At 41.8% G+C, this 21,957-nt stretch overlaps 2 protein-coding genes across 2 annotated transcripts in view; both read right to left on the bottom strand.

The window, feature by feature from the left end:
• Positions 1 to 10,066: 10,066 nt before the first annotated feature.
• LOC138370283 (uncharacterized) lies at positions 10,067 to 10,924 on the bottom strand. The gene has a single exon (XM_069334299.1). The coding sequence runs from the start codon at positions 10,922 to 10,924 to the stop codon at positions 10,067 to 10,069; it is 858 nt and encodes a 285-aa protein (XP_069190400.1).
• A 931-nt stretch (positions 10,925 to 11,855) lies between these two features.
• LOC138370282 (micronuclear linker histone polyprotein-like) overlaps positions 11,856 to 21,957 on the bottom strand; it is a 27,878-nt gene continuing 17,776 nt past the window's right edge. The window contains exons 3-4 of the mRNA XM_069334298.1: positions 16,592 to 17,431; positions 11,856 to 11,980 (exon numbers count right to left, since the gene is read on the bottom strand). Of these exons, the coding sequence (XP_069190399.1) occupies positions 11,856 to 11,980; positions 16,592 to 17,431 (965 nt within the window). The remainder of the gene's footprint in view (positions 11,981 to 16,591; positions 17,432 to 21,957) is intronic.

The raw sequence follows: 21,957 nt of genomic DNA, 5'->3' as shown, positions 1-21,957 counted from the left end.
AGAAACTATCGGTTTCATTTATTTAGTAGGATTTTCTTGCCCTTATTCTCTTATATTGAGTACCAGGTATAAGATTTCCTGCGATTTACATTACATTCTTGTACAGCCACTAGTACGCGTAGCGTTTCGGGCAAGTCCTTAATCCTATGGTCCCTGGAATACGATCCCCTGCCGCGAAGAATCGTTTTTTCATCCAAGTACACATTTTACTGTTGCGTTAAACAGAGGCTACAGTTAAGGAATTGCGCCCAGTAAATCCTCCCTGGCCTGGATACGAACCCATGACATAGCGCTCGCGGAACGCCAGGCGAGTGTCTTACCACTACACCACGGAGACTGCTAAATTTTGATTAACTAATCATTTACCATTTAATATTAACGTTAATTGTTAATGATTAAATTTCCACAGGATAGTTACCAGTTGCCACATCATCCTGTTACTGACACTTATAATATCACAGGTATATTCGCTGTACATTTATTTGCTATTTCAAAATGTTTCATCTCAGCATTTCGTAGTGATCCAGCAAGTGAAGTAGGGAACTTAATTCATGCCAGAAGGACCGAATTACAAACTCTAGCACATGAGTATCAACTAAATGTTCCCCATGGAGCCAACAAAAATGACTTGAACAATATTATCCTGGATCACCTCTTAGATGAAGGAACTATAAACTCTGATGCTCACGAAAACTATCCTATTGCAGCTATCCTATTACGTGCTCTGGCAGCTATGAAGTTAAAGCTCGAACTAACGAAAATAGAGCGGGAACAACAAAAAGAAGCCCTACAACAACAGGTTAAAAGCTCTCCAGATAAAGAAAGAAGAGGCTGCCCTGAAGAAAGAAGAACAGGTACGCGAGGCTGCCCTGAAGAAAGAAGAACAGGGACGATATGTTGCCATACAACGTGAGCGTGTGAGGGTACAGCTTGAAACAAGAAAACGTGACATGGAGATACAACGTGAGCACGATAAACAGCAAGCTGAGAGTGTTTTAGAATATCGTCGACAAGAACTCACCTTGAAAACTACACACCACACTCAGTGCCAACAAGCTACAGCTAGTCTCCCAGTAAGCTTCAATGTCTCCTATACCAGTAAGTTAATGCCACCATTCATTGAGACAGAGATAGATGTGTTTTTTACTACTTTTGAGACCCTAGCTAAAAAACTTAGCTGGCCTGATGATCAATGGTCTACCCTTCTCAGAGTTCATCTCACAGGTAGAGCTGCGATTACTCTCAGCACCTTAGCATCTGAGAATGATTACCAGACCCTGAAGCAAGCAGTTTTAGACGCCTACTTTCTCTCCACAGAAAGCTACAGACGAAAATTTCGTGATTATCTAAAGGCAAGTACCACCACCTTTTTAGAATTTGCCAATACAAAGAAAAGGTATTTCCTGAAATGGCTGGAAGCAGCACATGTCTACATTTTCAGATTTCGTCAACCTCATTCTAGTTGAGGAATTCTTTAGACGTGCTCCTCCTCTCATCCGTTTATATTTAGCAGACAAAGAAGAAACCGACTACATCAGATGTGCGAAGTCGGCTGACACCTACAGCCTTATACACCGGGCTAACACCTGACCCACCTTCCAGTAAGAAGTCTTGGTATAGTTATGACAAAGTGAGTACCGATCAGGCGAGCTCTCAATTGTATTGTAAGTATTGCAAGCTCTATGGACATACTATAGATAAATGTGGAAAAGCTCAATAGTGAAAGCTTTTATAGGCTAGGCTATAGTGAAAATAGACTCAATAGGCTATAGTGAAACTTCTAAACCCAAACTGACTCCTCCTAAGTCCGGTAAGCCTGTGATGAATGTTGGTGTTCCTGTTAATGATCTTTCTCTCTTCAGCAAACACCTGTATCCTGGAACTGTCTCTGCCAACAGAACAGATTCGGAGGGACGTTTCAAATTGAAGATCTTGAGGGACACAGCGGCTCTTCAGTCAATAATATTGAAATCGGCTGTGCCTAACATCACCTACACCGGGGAAACCGTCCTTATCACTGACCTTACTGCTACCACTCCGTATCCACTCCCCAGAGTCCACCTGGATTGTCCTTTCGTGACGTGTGAAGTCCATGTCGCCATCAGGGAAAAGCCTTTTCCCATGTCAGGGGTACAACTTTTCCTGGGCAATGACTTGGCCGAAGATCTGCAACCTTCCAACCTGATCATCATGGACCAACCCCAGGTATGTGACTCTGTAGTGGACAACCCCATCTTAAAGTATGTTCCAGCAGAGGTCCAAGAAAGTGATGAAGTCTCTCCTCCGGTTTTGGTGACCACCGGTGCGCAAGCTGCACGCCCGCAACCAGCTGACTACTGCAACTGCTGTCCCTCAAGACCATCAGAATCTACCACCGAATCTTACTATGTTGGAGTTCCGTAAGTTACAGAGGGAGGATCCTACATTAACACCATTATTCTTCCAGGCTGAGACTCAACCTGACAGTATCCCTGGGTTCTTCCTAGAGAATCAGTTGCTCTACCGCAGGTACAGACCCAGTAAGCTGACGGAGGATGACGATTGGGCTAATGTCGACCAACATGTAGTTCACACCAGCCTACAGCCCGATATTCTACACCTGGCCCACGGAGCGCTTTCTCACTATGGTTTTAATAAAACCTATCACGGAATCAGATAAGACTACTACTGGCCAGGTATGGTTAAAGATATCAAAAGTTACGTACAACAGTGTCATATATGTCAGATGGCAGGAAAACCTAACATCCCGATTCCCAGGGCTCCTATAATTCCTATACCGGTGCCTGCGGAACCATTCCACAGACTCATCATAGACTGTGTTGGCCCTTTACCCCGGACCAGTTCTGGCAACGCTTATATACTAACCATCCTGTGTCCAACCACCAGATTCCCCATAGCAGTTCCTGTAAAGAACATTACGCTGCTACGGTGGTGAAACAACTATTGAAGATCTTTACCCAATACGGATTTCCTCGGGAGATTCAAAGTGACTGTGGCACCAACTTCACCAGTGATCTCTTCAAGAAGACACTGGATGAATTCAACATCACTCAGGTATTGTCCAGCCCCTATCATCCTGCTTCACAGGGTTCTCTTGAACGTAGTCACCAAACGATTAAATCACTCCTAAATAAATTTTTGAATGAAACCATGAAAGGCTGGAATAAACAACTTGACATCATCATGTGCATTTCCAGAAGTCTCCCAAATGAGTCTCTAGGAATATCTACTTATGAGATTTTCTACAGACGTAAGTGCCGGACTCCTCTTAAAGCTTTTAAAGACTCTCACGTAATGCCACCTTCAATGACCCTCAGAATGTGCCCCAGTTTTTTTCAAAACTTAAAGCACATTCTAGAGAGAGTACGTAAATTTGCTAATGACAATCTATTGAAAGCCCAAAATAGGATGAAGACTCATTTTGACCAACGCAGTAACCCCAGGAAATTTAAAACAGGAGACTTCATGTTGGCATATTTTCCGATCCCAGGTTCTCCATTGCAAAATAAGTTTTCAGGACCCTACCGCATCAAGGAGTGCAGAAACAACCACAACTGCGTTCTTGAGACTCCAGATAGGCGGCGGAGAACCCAGTTGTGCCACGTCAATCTTCTAAAGGAGTATAAAGGTATTCCCCCCAACTGTGCTAATATCACTCTCCACTTTCAAAGATCCATACCTCCACAGTGAGACCTTCCCTGCTTCTCCTCCGGAAAGCACTGACTCCGAGTCAGTGCCTTCCAACTCGGAAATCCTTAATGATCTTCTTAAAAATTTACAGGACTGTAATAGTGCTCCTCTGATATGTTCTAATCCCATTCTCGCCTCTCAAGATATTACGAAGCCCTTTATCATCAATATCGACGCCAGTGGTACCGGCATCGGGGGCGTCCTAATGCAACAACGAGGCGAGGGGGTTCTTCCTGTCAGCTACTACAGCTACAAGTTGAAGCCCCATCAAAAGAACTACAGAACTATAGAAAAGAAACTCCTCTCCATCGTCCTGAATCTGCAACATTTCGAACCTTACCTTCAGGGGAATCAGTCTATTACCATCTACTCAGACCATAATCCCCTGCGGTTCGTACAACAGACCCAATTCAGCAATCAACGTCTTCTACGCTGGGCTCTGTACTTGCAGAATTTTAATCTGGAGATCTTCTACATCAAAGGTTCAGACAACCTCATAGCCGACGCCCTCTCCAGAGTCTACGAGGTAGAGACAGCTACTCCTACCTCTACACCATCTACTGAAGTAACTTAACCCATAAGAGCAGGTTTCGGGGGAGAGCTGTTACGATAATCTCCTTCAAGAGAGATTTGGCCTGCTCTTTCCTATCATCATGTTACTTCAGTACATCTACAACATCTAGATACTACAAGCAAGTGTAGTACGTATTGAGTAAAATACGTTTCTGCCAAGCGCATACGTATCAGACAATCGGTCTCCACCTCCCCCCCTCCATCTTCGTCGATCACCAAACCACAACTTCCAGCCAGCACGCTTCTGATTGGTGAATCGACCTCTGCACCTCTGCACTTCAGTGCCATCTACATACCCGATGACTGAGCAAGCACAAGCCATTAGATTTAGAATATCCTGTGCTCTCAAAGCTGATACAACCATCTGATATACGCTCTGTTTATTAGTGGATGTTCTCAGCCAGCGCTTTATTTTCAGCACCTGTTAATTCATTTCTTGTCTTTATTCATTGTAGAGTAACGTCACCACTGTTTTATTTTATGTTATTTTTTTACTTTATAATCTTGTTTGTTTGCACTGTACATAGCCAAGGGATTGTCTTTGTTCATAATTTATTTTCAAGTTAATTAAAGTTTCATTGTTCATACTATTTGTTTTGTGTGTTTTCCCTTACTTTACCACAGAAGGCAACAGCCAAGCAGTCAACTTTTTTTGTAAATGTGATTAGCATTGACACCAGCCATTAGGAGGACTGCCGAACACCTACACTTCTTTTTTCCATCACTATATATATATATATATATATATATATATATATATATATATATATATATATATATATATAAATATATATATATATATATATATATATATCTGTTTATCTGAGGAGCCAAAGTTCAAATAAAGTAAATATATATGTGTACATACAAAAGAATGGGGGTGGTAGGAGAAGATAATATTAGTGTTCAGTGAGAAACCACAAGGTCTCCTCTGAATACTTTTTATTTTCTTCTCCGAGGCAATGGGTCCCCACATTGGCACCAGAGGTGGTACCCATATATATATATATATATATATATATATATATATATATATATATATATATATATATATATATATATATATATATTGTGACGATAATCTCTTTCAAGAGAGATTGAGTCTGCTCTTCCCTATATCATTTATGTCATTCTACAAGTACAAGATACTATATTGAAGATACGTCCACCAGTATCATAAAACGTTTTGCCCAGGAAGCAAAGCGTACCTTGCACCACCAGACACACCGGCTCTCCACCCGTCGTCAACGAGCAAACTACCCATTCTCCGCCTGCCAGCTCCTGATTGGCTGGTGTATCGCCGACAGCACCTGCACCTGCACTCACGCCCTCTACCTGAGTCAAAGTCAGGGCCAGCTCACGCCGTCCTCCTCAGAATATCTTTGTGCTCTTAGAAGTTGACATCTCTCTCTGGTAGACTAAGCCCTGGCTGTCGTGTACTAAGGGAGGTGGCAGCTCTAGCCAATATTCTCAGCACCTGATTATTATTATTATTGTCTTGCACTTTATTTTGTTTTAGAGTAAATTTCACATTTATTAATTATTCATGTTGTTTTGTTTGTTGACTTGTTTTGAATTTTACGTGAGCCAAGGGATTGTCTTTGTTCATATCTTGTTTCCTAAAGTAATTAAAATTTCATTGTTTATATTTGGTGTTTTGCGTGTCTTCCCATTACCTTACCACAGACAAACAGGCAAGCAGTCTCTTTTTTTTTTCTGTAAGTGTGACAAGGCATTGCCACCTGCCATTGGAGGACTGCCAAACATCAACACTCCAACACTTTACTGTCTTATTAGGCAAATCGGGCCTAACGATTTGCAAATTAGGCAAATTCTTATTAGGCGATTTCTTATTAGGCAAACCTAACCTAACCTAACTTTTTCGGCTACCTAACCTAACCTAACCTATAACGGTAGGTTAGGTTAGGTTAGGTAGGGTTGGTTAGGTTCGGTCATATAGCTACGTTAATTTTAACTCCAATAAAAAAAAATTGACCTCAAACATAATGAAATGGGTAGCTTTATCATTTCATAAGAAAAAAATTAGAGAAAATTTATTAATTTATGAAAACATGGCTTATTAGGCAAATCGGGCCTTGCATAGTATATATATATATATATATATATATATATATATATATATATATATATATATATATATATATATATATATATATATATATATATATATATATATATATATATGTCGTACCTAGTAGCCAGAACCTACTTCTCAGCCTACTATGCAAGGCCTGATTTGCCTAATAAGCCAAGTTTTCCCTAATTAATATATTTTCTCTAATTTTGTTCTTATGAAATGATAAAGATGCCCATTTCATTATGTTTGAGGACAATTTTTTTTATTTGGAGTTAAAATTAACGTAGATATATGACCAAACCTAACCAACCCTACCTAACCTAACCTAACCTATCTTTATAGGTTAGGTTAGGTTAGGTTGCCAAAAATGTTAGGTTAGGTAGTCGAAAAACAATTAATTCACGAAAATTTGGCTTATTAGGCAAATCGGGCCTTGCATAGTCGGCCGAACACGACGTTCTGGCTACTAGGTACGACATATATATATATATATATATATATATGTCGTACCTAATAGCCAGAACGCACTTCTCAGCCTACTATTCAAGGCCCGATTTGCCTAATAAGCCAAGTTTTCATGAATTAATGTTTTTTCGTCTACCTAACCTACCTAACCTAACCTAACCTAGCTTTTTTTGGCTACCTAACTTAACCTTACCGATAAATATAGGTTAGGTTAGGTTAGGTAGGGTTTGTTAGGTTCGGTCATATATCTACGTTAATTTTAACTCCAATAAAAAAAAATTGACCTCATACATAGAGAAAAGGGTTGCTTTATCATTTCATAAGAAAAAAAACATAGTAAATATATTAATTCAGGAAAACTTGGCTTATTAGGCAAATCGGGCCTTGAATAGTAGGCTGAGAAGTGAGTTCTGGCTACTAGGTACGACATATATATATATATATATATATATATATATATATATATATATATACTATGCAAGGCCCGATTTGCCTAATAAGCCATGTTTTCATAAATTAATAAATTTTCTCTAATTTTTTTCTTATGAAATGATAAAGCTACCCATTTCATTATGTATGAGGTCAATTTTTTTTATTGGAGTTAAAATTAACGTAGCTATATGACCGAACCTAACCAACCCTACCTAACCTAACCTAACCTATCTTTATAGGTTAGGTTAGGTTAGGTAGCCGAAAAAGTTAGGTTAGGTTAGGTTAGGTAGGTAAGGTAGTCGAAAAACAATTAATTCATGAAAACTTGGCTTATTAGGCAAATCAGGCTAACGTAATTTTTATGGTGTGCACCCACTTTTGGCAACTGTGACGGTGTCCCACCCCATATCTTTCCTGTCCCAGCTTCAAGAGTCATATCTCTGCAACCTAAACGTTCTCTGATGTTCAGGGAACATTTTGACCTATATGAGGGTATGGAACAATATCGTGTTGGCAGTGAATTTGCCGTTTTAGTTTGGTTATGCAAGTGGCTTACGCCCTTTTGAGTTACAAGAATGAACCGAGGCGCTCAGTTTCCCGCCAGAGGAGTGTGACGTCTGCTGGCTGATGATTGGCCAGGTAGGGTCACGTGACATCATTGACCAATGAAGAGGAGCCCTCGGGCGTTGTGACGTCACGAGGCGGAGGGCTCTGGGCGGCAGGCGCCCCGACGGGCTCAGTACGTCACGGCCCATAACAGAGGGTGGACGTGCTCGAGTGAGCTCCCGATCTAGAGGCTACGAAGCCCCAACCAGTGGACCCAAGCAGCCGCAAAGATACTGCAAACATCAAGGGAGGTCATCGGACTCCCGTAGAATGCATGGGAGCAAAACTTGGTCGACGTTAGAGCGCCAAGAGCTCCATTACAGATAGTCGGTGGCAAAGATTTTTTCAGTAAAATTATTGATTTTAACACTGTGTTTAAGTGAGCCTCCATTCTCTAGGGCTATTTGAGTAGACCATAAATATATATCGCACTGCACTGCATCTGATATTAAATCCTTGGTTTTAGATAACAAATAAAACCACTGAGAAGTGTTGCTGGGACAGGAATATAAATACCCAGCTGACGACCTTGATAGAGAGAGAGTTCCCAGTGTCACGGTGGGCAGATTCAACCGAGAGACAGGTGAGGTTGGATTTCCCCACTCGCTTGGGGTGGAATTCAAGGCCAGCCCTTGGTAGACTGGGGGCCCCAGTGCGAGCAGTGGCGCTCAGCACAGAGAGGGCGAAGACCTCCGGGAATAACCCTAACCACATAGGTTAAAAAGGGGTGAAACGGTGACACCACCCAATACTAATTCAGTATGTGAGGTCCTCAAGTCACTATTCAGGAAAGCCCTGTACCTAGATGTAGATGAATGTCAGTGAGACCAAACAACACTACAAGGGACATTTGGGGGAATAGGTATACGAAATGGGTCGTAGCTAGGAATGCTGGAAATGCTAGGTAGCACTTCCATAAATTCTTATCCTCAAACACTGCAGCCAACGAATTAGTAGGGAAAATCCTACCAGAGTGAATGAGAAACTCAGTGGGAATTCATGATCAACAGTTCATCGAAGCAGCTAGTCAAAAGCACACTCTCTTCCCAGACCACAAGCCCCAAAAGACCACAAGCAGGCCAACTAGGATAGCCCCATAATGGAAAAGACTGCCACAACAGTGCTTGAAAACGCATATATTAAGAACAAAGCCTGCCTCCTAGCAGTAACAGCACCTTTCATGCCGGGGATTTTTTATTAGCTGTGCTCAGTGAAGCCGTGGGAAGACGGCTCATTGATAACGCTCTCTGCATTGGGTTTGCCCTTCGCTATGTTGCCACCATCCTCAAAGAACATAGGTGCAACTGCAGAATCGTGATGGCAGACCAATATGATAGTCATGGTCTGGTATGCTGTATATCACAGGGTAAGATTGCAAGACATGAAAAATGTCAACGACATCATCAAGAGGAGCTTCACCACATCCCGCTGCCCAGCACAAAGAGAACCACACCTATTCAGACCCAACGAACCTCAGAAGTGTCCAGATGGGGTCACCTACATTCCTCGGAAGGATGGTAGGCAAGAGTTGTGGGGCTACACCTGCACTTCCACACTGGCCAGTACCTACTTTCAACATAGCGCACGCGAAGGGGGTCGCACTGCTTCCTTCAGGGAAATGCAAAAAGCCATCAAATACAGAGGTCTGGCACACTGCAACAGCTTTGTTCCGATCGGTTTGGAGACCCTCGGTTCGTGGGGAAAATGTGCATTGAAATTCCTAAAGGTATTAGGTGATAAATTGATCGGCGTTACAAAAGACCAGCGAGCGAAGAGCTTCTTGTTCCAGCTCCTCAGTGTCGCAATTTAGAAGGGGGAAATAAATGTTAAATCTTGGGCACGAGTTCAACTTCAGAGGAATTCGAAGATGTGTTTGTCTTACAACAATGATCGAATCTGTCTGGGACATTTATTAAGGTATTCCGTTGGTGGGTTTCACGTTTTACTTGAATTGATTCTGTTGTGTATGTGTCACGGCCACATTTTGTAATCATGTACAATAAAGTTCCCTATATATAAATATATTAGGGGGAGGTAGGGTAAGACAATATGGGCCAGTGCACGTGCGAGCCCGACAAGGCTACCCCGGGTGCTGCATATCGTCTTCTTCGAGGGTTGAGGGTCCCTGTGAACAAACTGAGTTGTACCCCATATATAATAGACCTCGTAGTGACTATGTCCATGTTACTCTGACCTACGTGCTCATGGTAACAAGATAATAGTGACCACGTGGTCAGGTAACATGGCCATAGTGACCACGTGGTCAGATAACATGGCCATAGTCATCATGTGGTCAGGTAACATGGCCATAGTCACCACGTGGTCAGGTAACATGGCCATAGTCACCACGTGGTCAGGTAACATAGCCATAGTCACCACGTGGTCAGGTAACATAGCCATAGTCACCACCAAGTCAGGTAACATGGCCATAGTCACCACGTGGTCAGGTAACATAGCCATAGTCACCACGTGGTCAGGTAACATAGCCATAGTCACCACGTGGTCAGGTAACATAGCCATAGTCACCACGTGGTCAGGTAACATGGCCATAGTCACCACGTGGTCAGGTAACATAGCCATAGTCACCACGTGGTCAGGTAACATGGCCATAGTCACCACGTGGTCAGGTAACATGGCCATAGTCACCACGTGGTCAGGTAACATAGCCATAGTCACCACCAAGTCAGGCAACATGGCCATAGTCACCACGTGGTCAGGTAACATAGCCATAGTCACCACGTGGTCAGGTAACATAGCCATAGTCACCACCAAGTCAGGTAACATGGCCATAGTCACCACGTGGTCAGGTAACATAGCCATAGTCACCACGTGGTCAGGTAACATAGCCATAGTCACCACGTGGTCAGGTAACATAGCCATAGTCACCACGTGGTCAGGTAACATGGCCATAGTCACCACGTGGTCAGGTAACATAGCCATAGTCACCACGTGGTCAGGTAACATGGCCATAGTCACCACGTGGTCAGGTAACATGGCCATAGTCACCACGTGGTCAGGTAACATAGCCATAGTCACCACCAAGTCAGGCAACATGGCCATAGTCACCACGTGGTCAGGGTAACAAGGATATATAGACACCACGTGGTCAGGGTAACAAGGATATATAGACACCACGTGGTCAGGGTAACAAGGATATATAGACACCACGTGGTCAGGGTAACATGAACATAGACATCACGTGGTCAGGGTAACAAGGACATATAGACACCACGCGGTCAGGGTAACAAGGATATATAGACACCACTTGGTCAGGGTAACATGAACATAGACATCACGTGGTCAGGGTAACAAGGACATATAGACACCACGCGGTCAGGGTAACAAGGATATATAGACACCACGTGGTCAGGGTAACATGAACATAGACATCACGTGGTCAGGGTAACAAGGACATATAGACACCACGTGGTCAGGGTAACAAGGATATATAGACACCACGTGGTCAGGGTAACAAGGATATATAGACACCACTTGGTCAAAGTAACAAGGATATATAGACACCACGTGGTCACTGTAACAAGGACATATAGACACCACGTGGTCACTGTAACAAGGACATATAGACACCACGTGGTCACTGTAACAAGGACATATAGACACCACGGGGTCACTGTAACAAGGACATATAGACACCACGTGATCACTGTAACAAGGACATATAGGCACCACGTGGTCACTGTAACAAGGACATTTAGACACCACGTGGTCACTGTAACAAGGACATTTAGACACCACGTAGTCACTGTAACAAGGACATATAGGCACCACGTGGTCACTGTAACAAGGACATTTAGACACCACGTGGTCACTGTAACAAGGACATATAGACACCACGTGGTCACTGTAACAAGGACATATAGACACCACGTGGTCACTGTAACAAGGACATATAGACACCACGTGGTCACTGTAACAAGGACATATAGACACCACGTGGTCACTGTAACAAGGACATATAGACACCACGGGGTCAGGGTAACAAGAACAAAGGAACAAGTAAGTACTTACTTTCCTCAGCGCTTCCATATCCTTTTACTTTGTGTGGAGAACGATGTCCTTCGCCCCCTGGTGGTCTGCCCAGAGCGACCTTGGAAGCTGGTGAGACAACAATTCATAAATATTCAAAGTATGACAATTCTTCTTCAGTTTCCACAATGTTTGTACTTCTTGTCATAAACTGCAAGTGCAGAACCTCTTGCTACTGCCTGTTACCTTTTGTTCCACCACCAGAGAAAATAATACACACATTTCACACATAAGTGTTCGCTTAAGCCAATTAGTTTAACACAGTATTTACATTAATATTTAAACGAAAATGCCTCCCGTGTTAGGACTTCGTTGCAGCAGCCCATTCATCTCTACAATTAGCACGCATCTCCTCCCACAGGCCATCCTAAACGCAATACATTTATACTCACTATGTATAGGTTTATTTCAGCAAGATAGAAACCAGCTGATATAATCCTTTATGATCTAAACATCGAAGCCTCTACATATTGTTAATTAAGACAGCATGAGTGATAAATTATATAAATGAAAGATTTATCACGGCTAAGTTCCAAGTAGAGAAAACCTACCTGTATTGGTTAAATAGCCCTGGCAATCCTGCTTTTCTTCAAAGTTAATCACATATCTTAGGAAATTTGGATGTCAGGTGTTGTGAGACTAACATGTGTGTCCATCCGGTTCACTCCAACGTCAATATGATTAACCTCTATCCCAATATCTCTCCGGTAAGCTTTTAAGTATCTCTCCTGTAAACCGTTATATCTTTTCTAATTCTTTATAGTGTTAGAGGTATTAGAGATATCATCGAATAATGGCATGGGATTTGAAATATGACAATAAAAAACAATTGATATAAACTGAATAAGTTTTGATTAGGAAAAGGTCTGGAATATTATTTGATTAAATGCTGCGGGTCTTGATTTATGTAACAGGTTACTGGGTAATATAATAGACGTGGGTAGATAAGATTTTTCAAGTATAGGATAGACATACATATGTAAGAGTCTAAAACTGCCTCATATGAGATAATAAGTATTTTATAATTTTTTTATTTATACGTTATAATTGTTTTGAAACATTAATGGTCTAATTCATAAATATTTTAGACTATGAAATTGAGGAGTGAAATAGTGAAGGCAAACTTTTAGCTCGGACTCATATGTAAATACGACTTAAGCCAAAATATCCGGGAACACGTATATATGGATATTGAAGGTTAAAAGGCTGAAGAATGAAGCAGAGCCCCATGAGCACACAAAGGTCACCCCATGTAGCCTGGTGGAACGAGTCTACCCCAGTAAGTTATTCTGCCTTCCGGACCTGAGTGAGAGGTCAGAGGAAAGATGTACATGTTAAATATATATTAAACGTCAGTGAATGATTTAAAAATATGAGCAGAGGATAAGCATTTAAATAAGTGATTTGAAATGAGATGTAGATACTTTGGAGAGGTGAAGTGGCGCTTGCAGGAAGGTCGTGACCTCACTTGAGTTACAGCAGTCGTCAGAGATGGTTTGTATGTCGTGATCTCCTGCGAGAAGGAAGGGTATAGTTCCCTGTGTTTGTGTTGAAGTGCAGACTACTTCATGTCAAGTGTGAGGAAGCTGTAATTAAACTTCATACCCCATTTCTCTGTGTTTTTGATAAATTAGAGGTGACCTGGAAGTGTGTTGGTAGCGCCTTTGTGGAACTCTAATTGTGATACTTCTTCAAGAGAAATGAAACAAAGAGGTGTTTCTGTTGTGGAGCCTGCTGGGCGACTCCGTGTACTCAAGTCAGGAGCACAAGAGCTGTGAGGCAGTCTTACAGAAGCTTTGTTGCACGTCTTAGAGGACGCCATCTTGGAGGGAGGGAGTTCAACGCCCTCGAGCTACGAATTCTGCGGTAAGCTCATGTAGCAGTTGTTATAGTGGTTGCCTGTGCTTGATCGTGTGCCAAGCGATCATGGCAAGTATTTATGCATGTAGGATATACATTTTTATTGTGGCAATAAGCTCAAATAGACGGCTAGAGATAAGAAAACATGCTGGAGGGAGAAGTAGTACATTCTCCCTTGCCGAAGGTGAAGTGCTGACTGAGGGGCGGAGGCCCCCAGAGTCGCGACAGGGGCAGCAGCCCCAGCGACGTGTCAAGACATGTTCCAAGTGTGGACTCATCAAGAATGGGGGAGGACAATTGTGGCGACACATTAGTGTTTGAAGAAATGTGTCATGGAGGAGTTTCATTTATTGTGTGAATACATTTAATGATATTTTGTTAGGACAAATTTATTGTCGTATGATGATGGATTTGTAGGCTTGTGTGTGAGAACTGCAACGTTCGTGTGTGAGAACTGCAACGTTCGTGTGTGAGAACTGCAACGTTCGTGTGTGAGAACTGCAACGTTCGTGTGTGAGAACTGCAACATTTGTGTGTGAGAACTGCAACGTTCGTGTGTGAGAACTGCAACATTTGTGTGTGAGAACTGCAACGTTCGTGTGTGAGAACTGCAACGTTTGTGTGGGAGAACTGCAACGTTCGTGTTTGAGAACTGCAACATTTGTGTGTGAGAGCTGCAACGTTTGTGTGTGAGAACTGCAACGTTTGTGTGTGAGAACTGCAACATTTGTGTGGGAGAACTGCAACGTTTGTGTGTGAGAACTGCAACATTTGTGTGTGAGAGCTGCAACGTTTGTGTGTGAGAACTGCAACGTTTGTGTGTGAGAACTGCAACGTTCGTGTGTTAGAACTGCAACATTTGTGTGTGAGAACTGCAACGTTTGTGTGTGAGAACTGCAACGTTTGTGTGTGAGAACTGCAACGTTTGTGTGTGAGAACTGCAACGTTCGTGTGTTAGAACTGCAACGTTTGTGTGGGAGAACTGCAACGTTCGTGTGTGAGAACTGCAACATTTGTGTGGGAGAACTGCAACGTTCGTGTGTGAGAACTGCAACATTTGTGTGGGAGAACTGCAACGTTCGTGTGTGAGAACTGCAACGTTTGTGTAGGAGAACTGCAATGTTTGTGTGTGAGAACTGCAACGTTTGTGTAGGAGAACTGCAACGTTCGTGTGTGAGAACTGCAACATTTGTGTGGGAGAACTGCAACGTTTGTGTAGGAGAACTGCAACGTTGGTGTGGGAGAACTGCAATGTTTGTGTAGGAAAACTGCAATGTTTGTGTGGGAGAACTGCAACGTTTGTGTGGGAGAACTGCAACGTTTGTGAGGGAGAACTGCAACGTTTGTGTGGGAGAACTGCAACGTTTGTGTGGGAGAACTGCAACGTTTGTGTGGGAGAACTGCAACGTTTGTGTGGGAGAACTTTAAAGTTTTCTGTGGGAGAAATTAGTGAGAGAACTTTGTACCGAAGGAGGAGTATAAGCTGAACTGCAAGGTGTTGCAGGACTTCGAGTTGAGGAGTGGAACTCCAGTGACAGTAAAACTTCAAGGAGTGTAGGAAGCGACACGTAACTTGTGTGAAGCTGGTGGAGGAGCTTCACTGACATTCAAGGAGGACTTCATGAGAAACTGTTTGGAGGAACTGCAGGAGTACCTTACGTGTTATTCTGAGGACCCAGATTGATGATTATACTAGGAGACCACGAGTAGTGGAACAGAGGATCTTTTGGACACGTTGATGTGTAAGGAAGTGTTTGATTGCGTTTTGGCATGAAAGACGCAGTGCAAGGTGAGAGATTGATGCTTTTGTAGAGTAGAAATTATGTGAATATTTTATGTGCCATGTATTGCAGCCTGAAGCAGTGAAGGGAGCAGAAGGTTGTAGGCTGAAGTTTAAGCAGCAGCCTGATACAGTTATAGGTTGGAGACATAAGACGACATTGGAGTGTTATCAGTTGGCAGAAGTCTAAGAGGTTGCATTGTTTTATAACTATTCTCATATGTATCTTGTGCATGTTCTTATGTATTAAATGTTATATTGGTTTGCTGGCTTTTGCTTTCATCCTGGTGAGGCTTCCTGGCTAGAGAGAGAGAGAGAGAGAGAGAAAGAAACTTCTTTAATTTGGGTGACAGTTGACTACAACAAAGGGAGGACTGAGAGATCATCCCACAGTAAGGAGAATGCGGAGAGTCACGGCGGCTCAGGATCGGGTGTGTAGTCATGACAATTAGGCAGTGTGAGTCGTACCAACGAAATAAAGGTGATACTTAACCCCTCTCCCAGAATTAGACGCTTACCAGGGTGATCTCCCAAATAATTGCAAGCACTCCAGTGTCCATTGCCAGTCGATCGACGGTAGCGGGAGTGTGATTACCGTGGTCGGCTATTTGTTCTGTCTGGGAGTGGTTGGAGTCTTTGTTCGACAGTAAGCAAGTACCAGGTTAGTTCAAATAACCAAAAGTTACATTCTAAATAACAACCCCCAACCTCCAACCCCCCCCTCCCCCCCCCCCCCCCTGATAGAATACCATCTAGGGGAAGTAAACACACATACCCACATCAAAATAGCAGGTTACCACCAGAGGGAAAACCCAGAGTTTGTGTTATGACAACATGTTGAGGGTGTGGTAATGAACGCTCACATTTAAAACAAAGCGACCATAAGCTGCTTAAGATCTGAAATGTTTGTAAAAGGTTAATATGTGTTTGTGTTTATTTTATATGTTTTATGTGCACTTACTTCACTGTGATATGTCTTGGCTTGCTGCCTGTCACTATCCCTCCCTCTGATGGTTCTAGTTAACCAGACTCACACTTACCTTTCCTCCCTCCGTCGCTCAGGATCTTATTCTGTAAGTTCACTTTGCTCTTGTCATGTTCCTTCCTTCTTCCTTTAGACTTTTTCTCTGCATATTTTCCTCTCTGTTTCTTGATTTTCACATTTCCTTTTATTTGTTTAATTTTGGTTCGTCTTCTCTTATCTTTACTCTTTTCCATTCGTATTTTTCCATTGTTTCCCTTCACTTTCTTTGGCCTTCTGCGACGTTTACTCTCATCCATTCGTTTGTTTTCCTTCTTATTTGGTTTTCTTCGCCGTATTGCCTTGCCTTTGTTTTTGTGCATTTGTTTACCTTTACCATTTAATTGTTTACCTTTTCTTTTACTCTCTGAAATTCCCTTATGTTCTTTCCTTCTTTCTTTTTCTGTGTCGGTTGTTTTCTTTTTCATTAATTTGTTCACATTGTTCACGTGTTTTTTGCGATATTTGCTCTCCTCGCTGTTTTTGTTTAGCTTATTTGTGTTTTGTCTCTTTTGATGTTTAATACGAGGCTTAAGTTGTCCCACTTTTCCTTGTCCTCGACGACGCTGTGTCATTTCTTTTCCTCCGAGTTTGTGGTTTCTAGCTCGTGTTCTACGACGCTCAGCTCCGCTTGGCTTACCACCTCCCACAATGTTCTTCTTTACTCCATTCCTCTTGTTCTTTTGACTTTGCTTGCCCGTCTTCTTCTCACTTCTGTTGTGACGTATTTTCTTGTTACTTTTCTTGCGTATTTTGCTGTCGCCTCTTGGTGCTCCTGCGGTGTTGACGTCGCCTCTGGATCGTTTGTTGAGACCTTCCCTTCTCTCCCGCTGAAGCATTCTTGATCCAAGGTCCTCCTCTGTGGGAAAACGCCAGCCAAATGTTAAACAGTAAAATGCCATAATTGATAACATATTTAAATTATTCACATTTAAGTTGTACAAAATACTCGGAAATGTTATCAGAGACTTAAACATAACTTCAAGAAAAAAAAATATCATAAACTGAGAATTTGAAGAGATGAAAATTTACGCATTAAATGCAAAGATAAGTAAATTTTATTCGCAAACATTTGTACATAAACAATATGTACAATTTACTTTCACAGAGATTTTATACTCATCACTGTACATCTGTCTGCAGCAATAATTCTTTAATATTACGTATCCAGGATGGTACACTGCATTCATGCTAAGTTAGTACTTTGTTGTGTCATTGGCTGAGGGATGCATTATAAACCCAACAGGCTTCCTGTTAATAACAATGAGTTACTAAGTCTACCATATTGATTCTTACTGTTGGTGTATACTGACACAAGCATCAGATGTAAAGCTGAAGCTGGTCTGTCATGTGGATCATAATCATGTTGTTATGTGTAATGTATATTAAACGCTTCTTAGCGAGCTGGAACATAACTCATGGACACCATGAAAACCAAATATCTTTGTGATATTCCAAGAAGAGAACTGAAGCAAAACAAAAAGTCATGTAAATAAAGTTGCCTAAATTTTGGAAATCTTTCCAAAATGCATTAAATTATGTTCCTTTATACAAGGCAAATATCTACAACATCAAGTAGCATAAATAATACATATTTCTTTATCCAACCAAAGAGCCCACAAGCACAACTAGGTGAGTAAACTTACGAATGGCTTCTAATTGTATAATAAGATTCATTCACATGTCTAAACAAAGGTCGCTACTTTCTCAAGTCCAGAATATATGACAAGTCTTGGAGTCCAGTTTTGTAGAATATTATCAGGTTTATGTTTTGGTTAAGAGTAATGCTTTTTACTCCTTTACGGATTATTTCTTTCATTATTCTTTCCTCTTTTATATGTTCACTGTGCATGGTTGATTTGTAATATAATTTTATTGGAGGTATTGTGGTTTCTGTTCTAGGTTCTGGATTATACCAACGGTCCAAGTGTCTTTTTATAGCAGCGTTTATTTCCGCGTTGCTATATCCGTTGTTCACCAATACCTGAGTTACTCTTTCAAACTCTCAACTCACGTTGCTCCATTCAGAGCAGTGGGTAAACGCTCGACGAATATAAGCATTGAGAACACTGGCTTTGTATCTTTGTAGAAATAATCCGTAAAGGAGTAAAAAGCATTACTCCTAACCAAAACATAAACCTGATAATATTCTACAAAACCAAGAAGACTTCCGAACTCCTTATCAAAAACAGCCCGAAGCCGACGGAGAACCCTCTACAGCAGTCAAGCGTTGTATAAATGTACACTTGCCCCCACGAAGGATGTAACCTTCAGTCTAAGTACATAGGTATGACGTCGACCAAGCTGACGAGGTGTTTGACATGCCATCTTCAATCCAGTGCCCTTAGGAATCACATGAAACAAGCCCATTACATCACCCTAACAAGAGAAATGTTAAACAAGAATACTTGCATAATAGACAAAACCCAAGATTCAAGAAGATTACAAATTCTTGAGGCAATTCACATAAGAATAGAGCGACCTACCATGAACACCCAAATCACGGAACTATTTACTCTACCCACCATGAGAGTAAGGACAAGACAAGAACATATCGATGCCAACACAGAAGACAATGTCCAACATAACAGGCCAATTACACTGGATTAATCTTTGTGTCTAGATAGGAGATGCCTCGTATGGGCCAATAAGCCTTCTGCAGCCCCTATGTTTATCCCTTATGTATCCCCCCATGTTTTTCACCTTCATTGTATTATCACCTGACCTAATGCGGGTATAAAATCAACTAGTACTGTAAGATCTGTTAACTTGAGAATGAACCATGGAGGTTCGAAACGTCGTGCAAATTATACAAATAAGTGTAATACACTCTATAGTAAATTACTTCTTTTCTTCACCTTAAAAGTACGAAAATGAGTTTTGGAGAACTCCTATTCCAATTAAGCCCTGATGCTAAGAAAATAGTTAGAGGGATAGAAGCCCTAAACCAGAAAATAATAAATACAGAATATGCGGTCATATTCAATGAAATATATATATATATATATATATATATATATATATATATATATATATATATATATATATATATATATATATATATATATATATATATATATATATATCGTACCAAGTAGTCAGAACGCACTTCTCGACCTACTTTGCAAGGCTCGATTTGCCAAATAGGCCGAGTGATTTTCTTTATTTGCAAAAAAAATCCAATTGTTTTATTTGAATTATTATTAATATATTATAGTAAGAACATAAATTATTAACTTAGTTATGTTAGTTTAGGTTAGGTTAAGATAGGTTAGGTTAGGTTAGGTAGGGTTGGTTAGGTTCGGTCTGCATATAACTGTGATAAGTTATATATTATTCGGAGATAATATTTAACTTATCATAGAAATCCTACAAATAGAAAAAACAGCCAGCAATCTAGGGCTGTAAATCACCCTAAATGCTATACCAAGTCACATTGGCATTGATGGTAATAACGAAGCAGACTCACTAGCAAAAACTGCCTCTGCTCTACCTGTTGTACAGGTTAAAATACCTCCAAGTTTTTCACAGATTAAGGAGCAAATCAGGAAGAAATACTCCCAACTATCAAGAGTCACCGCAGAACAAAAGTAGCGGATGGAAAATCCGCTGCGATGTGGTACGAACAAGCCACTGAGTACTCCTCTTTTAAGCTTGGAAACAAGATATCCAGAGACATTATGTAGTCATACACAGACTAAGGATTGGTTACAAGTGCTGTTGGGAGGTAATAAATGTAATAGTTAAAGTGTTTTATATCTGTGGAACAGATGCAGAGGCGGCACTATTGCATTACTTACTGGAATGTGAAGCAACTGAAACTGTGCATCAAACTCAACATTAATCCAACGAGAGCAGCTGCATTAGATGCAAAATCCACAGCGACTACAATGATTAGAGGAGCAGTTTAGGAATGGGAAACACTAGTGACCACTGTGCATCTTTATCCTTCACCGAGATAATATTAATAAAACAAGACTGAAACCAGTGCGCTTAAAACAGAAGAGGAAAAGAAACGGGAGAAAAAGGAGGAAACCCCACCTCCAATTAAAACTTTGGCCCAAATATCACTGTAACAAGATTATCGCGAATAACCGAACTGAATTACGGGCTCACTATAGCCGGTGCTACGTGGACATTTCTTTCTGAGCAGCTAAATCTTGAACAGCAACATGTACAGTCCCATCACTTGAGAATGAACCATGAAGGTTCAAAACGTTATTTAAATTTATAATGAGTGTAATACATTCTGCAGTTAATTATTCTTTTAGTTTACTCAGGGCAAAGATGACATTTGGAGAAATGTCTTCCAATTAAATTAAGATGCAAGAGCATTAGTTAGAGAGATAGAAGCCCTAAACAAGAAAATAATTAACACATAATATGCATTCATATTCAATGAAACACACACACACACACACACACACATCATCACACAGATGCACACACTTGTGCATCTGTGCAGCTAGATGCACAAGCCAGCTAATGGAACGGAAAAGAGCTGTAGTAGTGGTAGGTGTCAAGGAACAAGAGGGCTCCACAAGGGAGGAAACGAGGACTAAAGACAAAGCTGCAGTGGCTGGGATATTAAAGGAGATAGGAATGGAAGGGGCTGAACGAGACATAGAACAGTTTTTCCGGATTGGCCAGTACAACAGAGACAAAAAGAGATTGATCAAGGTAGTATTCAAGAGAGAGGACATCAAAGAGGACATCCTAGTAAAGAAGAGCAAACTGAGGTATGCAAGGAACTACAAAGAGGTATATGTTCAGAGGGACATGACCAGAGACGAGATAGTAAGGGCAGCAGATGCAAGGAAAAGGCGCAAGGAGAGGGAAGAGAGCCAGGGAATCTCAGCCTCCAACCCAGCAATCCCAGAGGGGAGTGGGGAACCCCAATCCAGCAACCCAGGAACCCCAGGGGGGAATGCAACACCCCAGCCCACCACCCAATAGGGCCCTCCCTACCCCCCAGCACAAACCTTTCCTTGCCCCTGCATAATGCCCATCATGAAACCCAAATCCTCCCCCTTCCCTTACCCCAAGTAGCCCCTGCTTTCCCAGCCCCTGGTCTTCTTCCTGCCCCAAGCAGGCCTGAGCAAGACCAAAGCCCTCTATCACCCACTCCACCTCCCTCCAAACCCCTGTCAACTACACCGCAGGAGGGTGTGCCCTCTCCCCAAGCAATCCCTGCTCCCTCACCCCCAGGACTCCTTCCTGCCCCAAGCAGGCCTGAGGAAGACCTAAGCCCTCCACCCCCTACTCCACCTCCCCCTGAACCCCTGGCAACTACCTCACAGGAGGATGAGCCTACCCAAGTAGCAATGACCATAGAGCAACCTCCTACACTTGTAGGGAGTGTGGGTGAAATTGGATATAAGAAAG

This window comes from Procambarus clarkii, chromosome 31 (assembly GCF_040958095.1).
Source record: "Procambarus clarkii isolate CNS0578487 chromosome 31, FALCON_Pclarkii_2.0, whole genome shotgun sequence".
In the NCBI taxonomy this organism is placed as follows: Eukaryota; Metazoa; Arthropoda; class Malacostraca; order Decapoda; family Cambaridae; genus Procambarus; species Procambarus clarkii.
The sequence above is the reverse complement of the archived record's forward strand: the minus strand, read 5'-3'. Positions and strand labels throughout refer to the sequence as shown.

Coding starts and splice junctions, on each gene's coding strand:
- LOC138370283 (XM_069334299.1), bottom strand. CDS start 10,924: ATGGCCATGTTGCCTGACTTGGTGGTGACTATGGCTATGTTACCTGAC.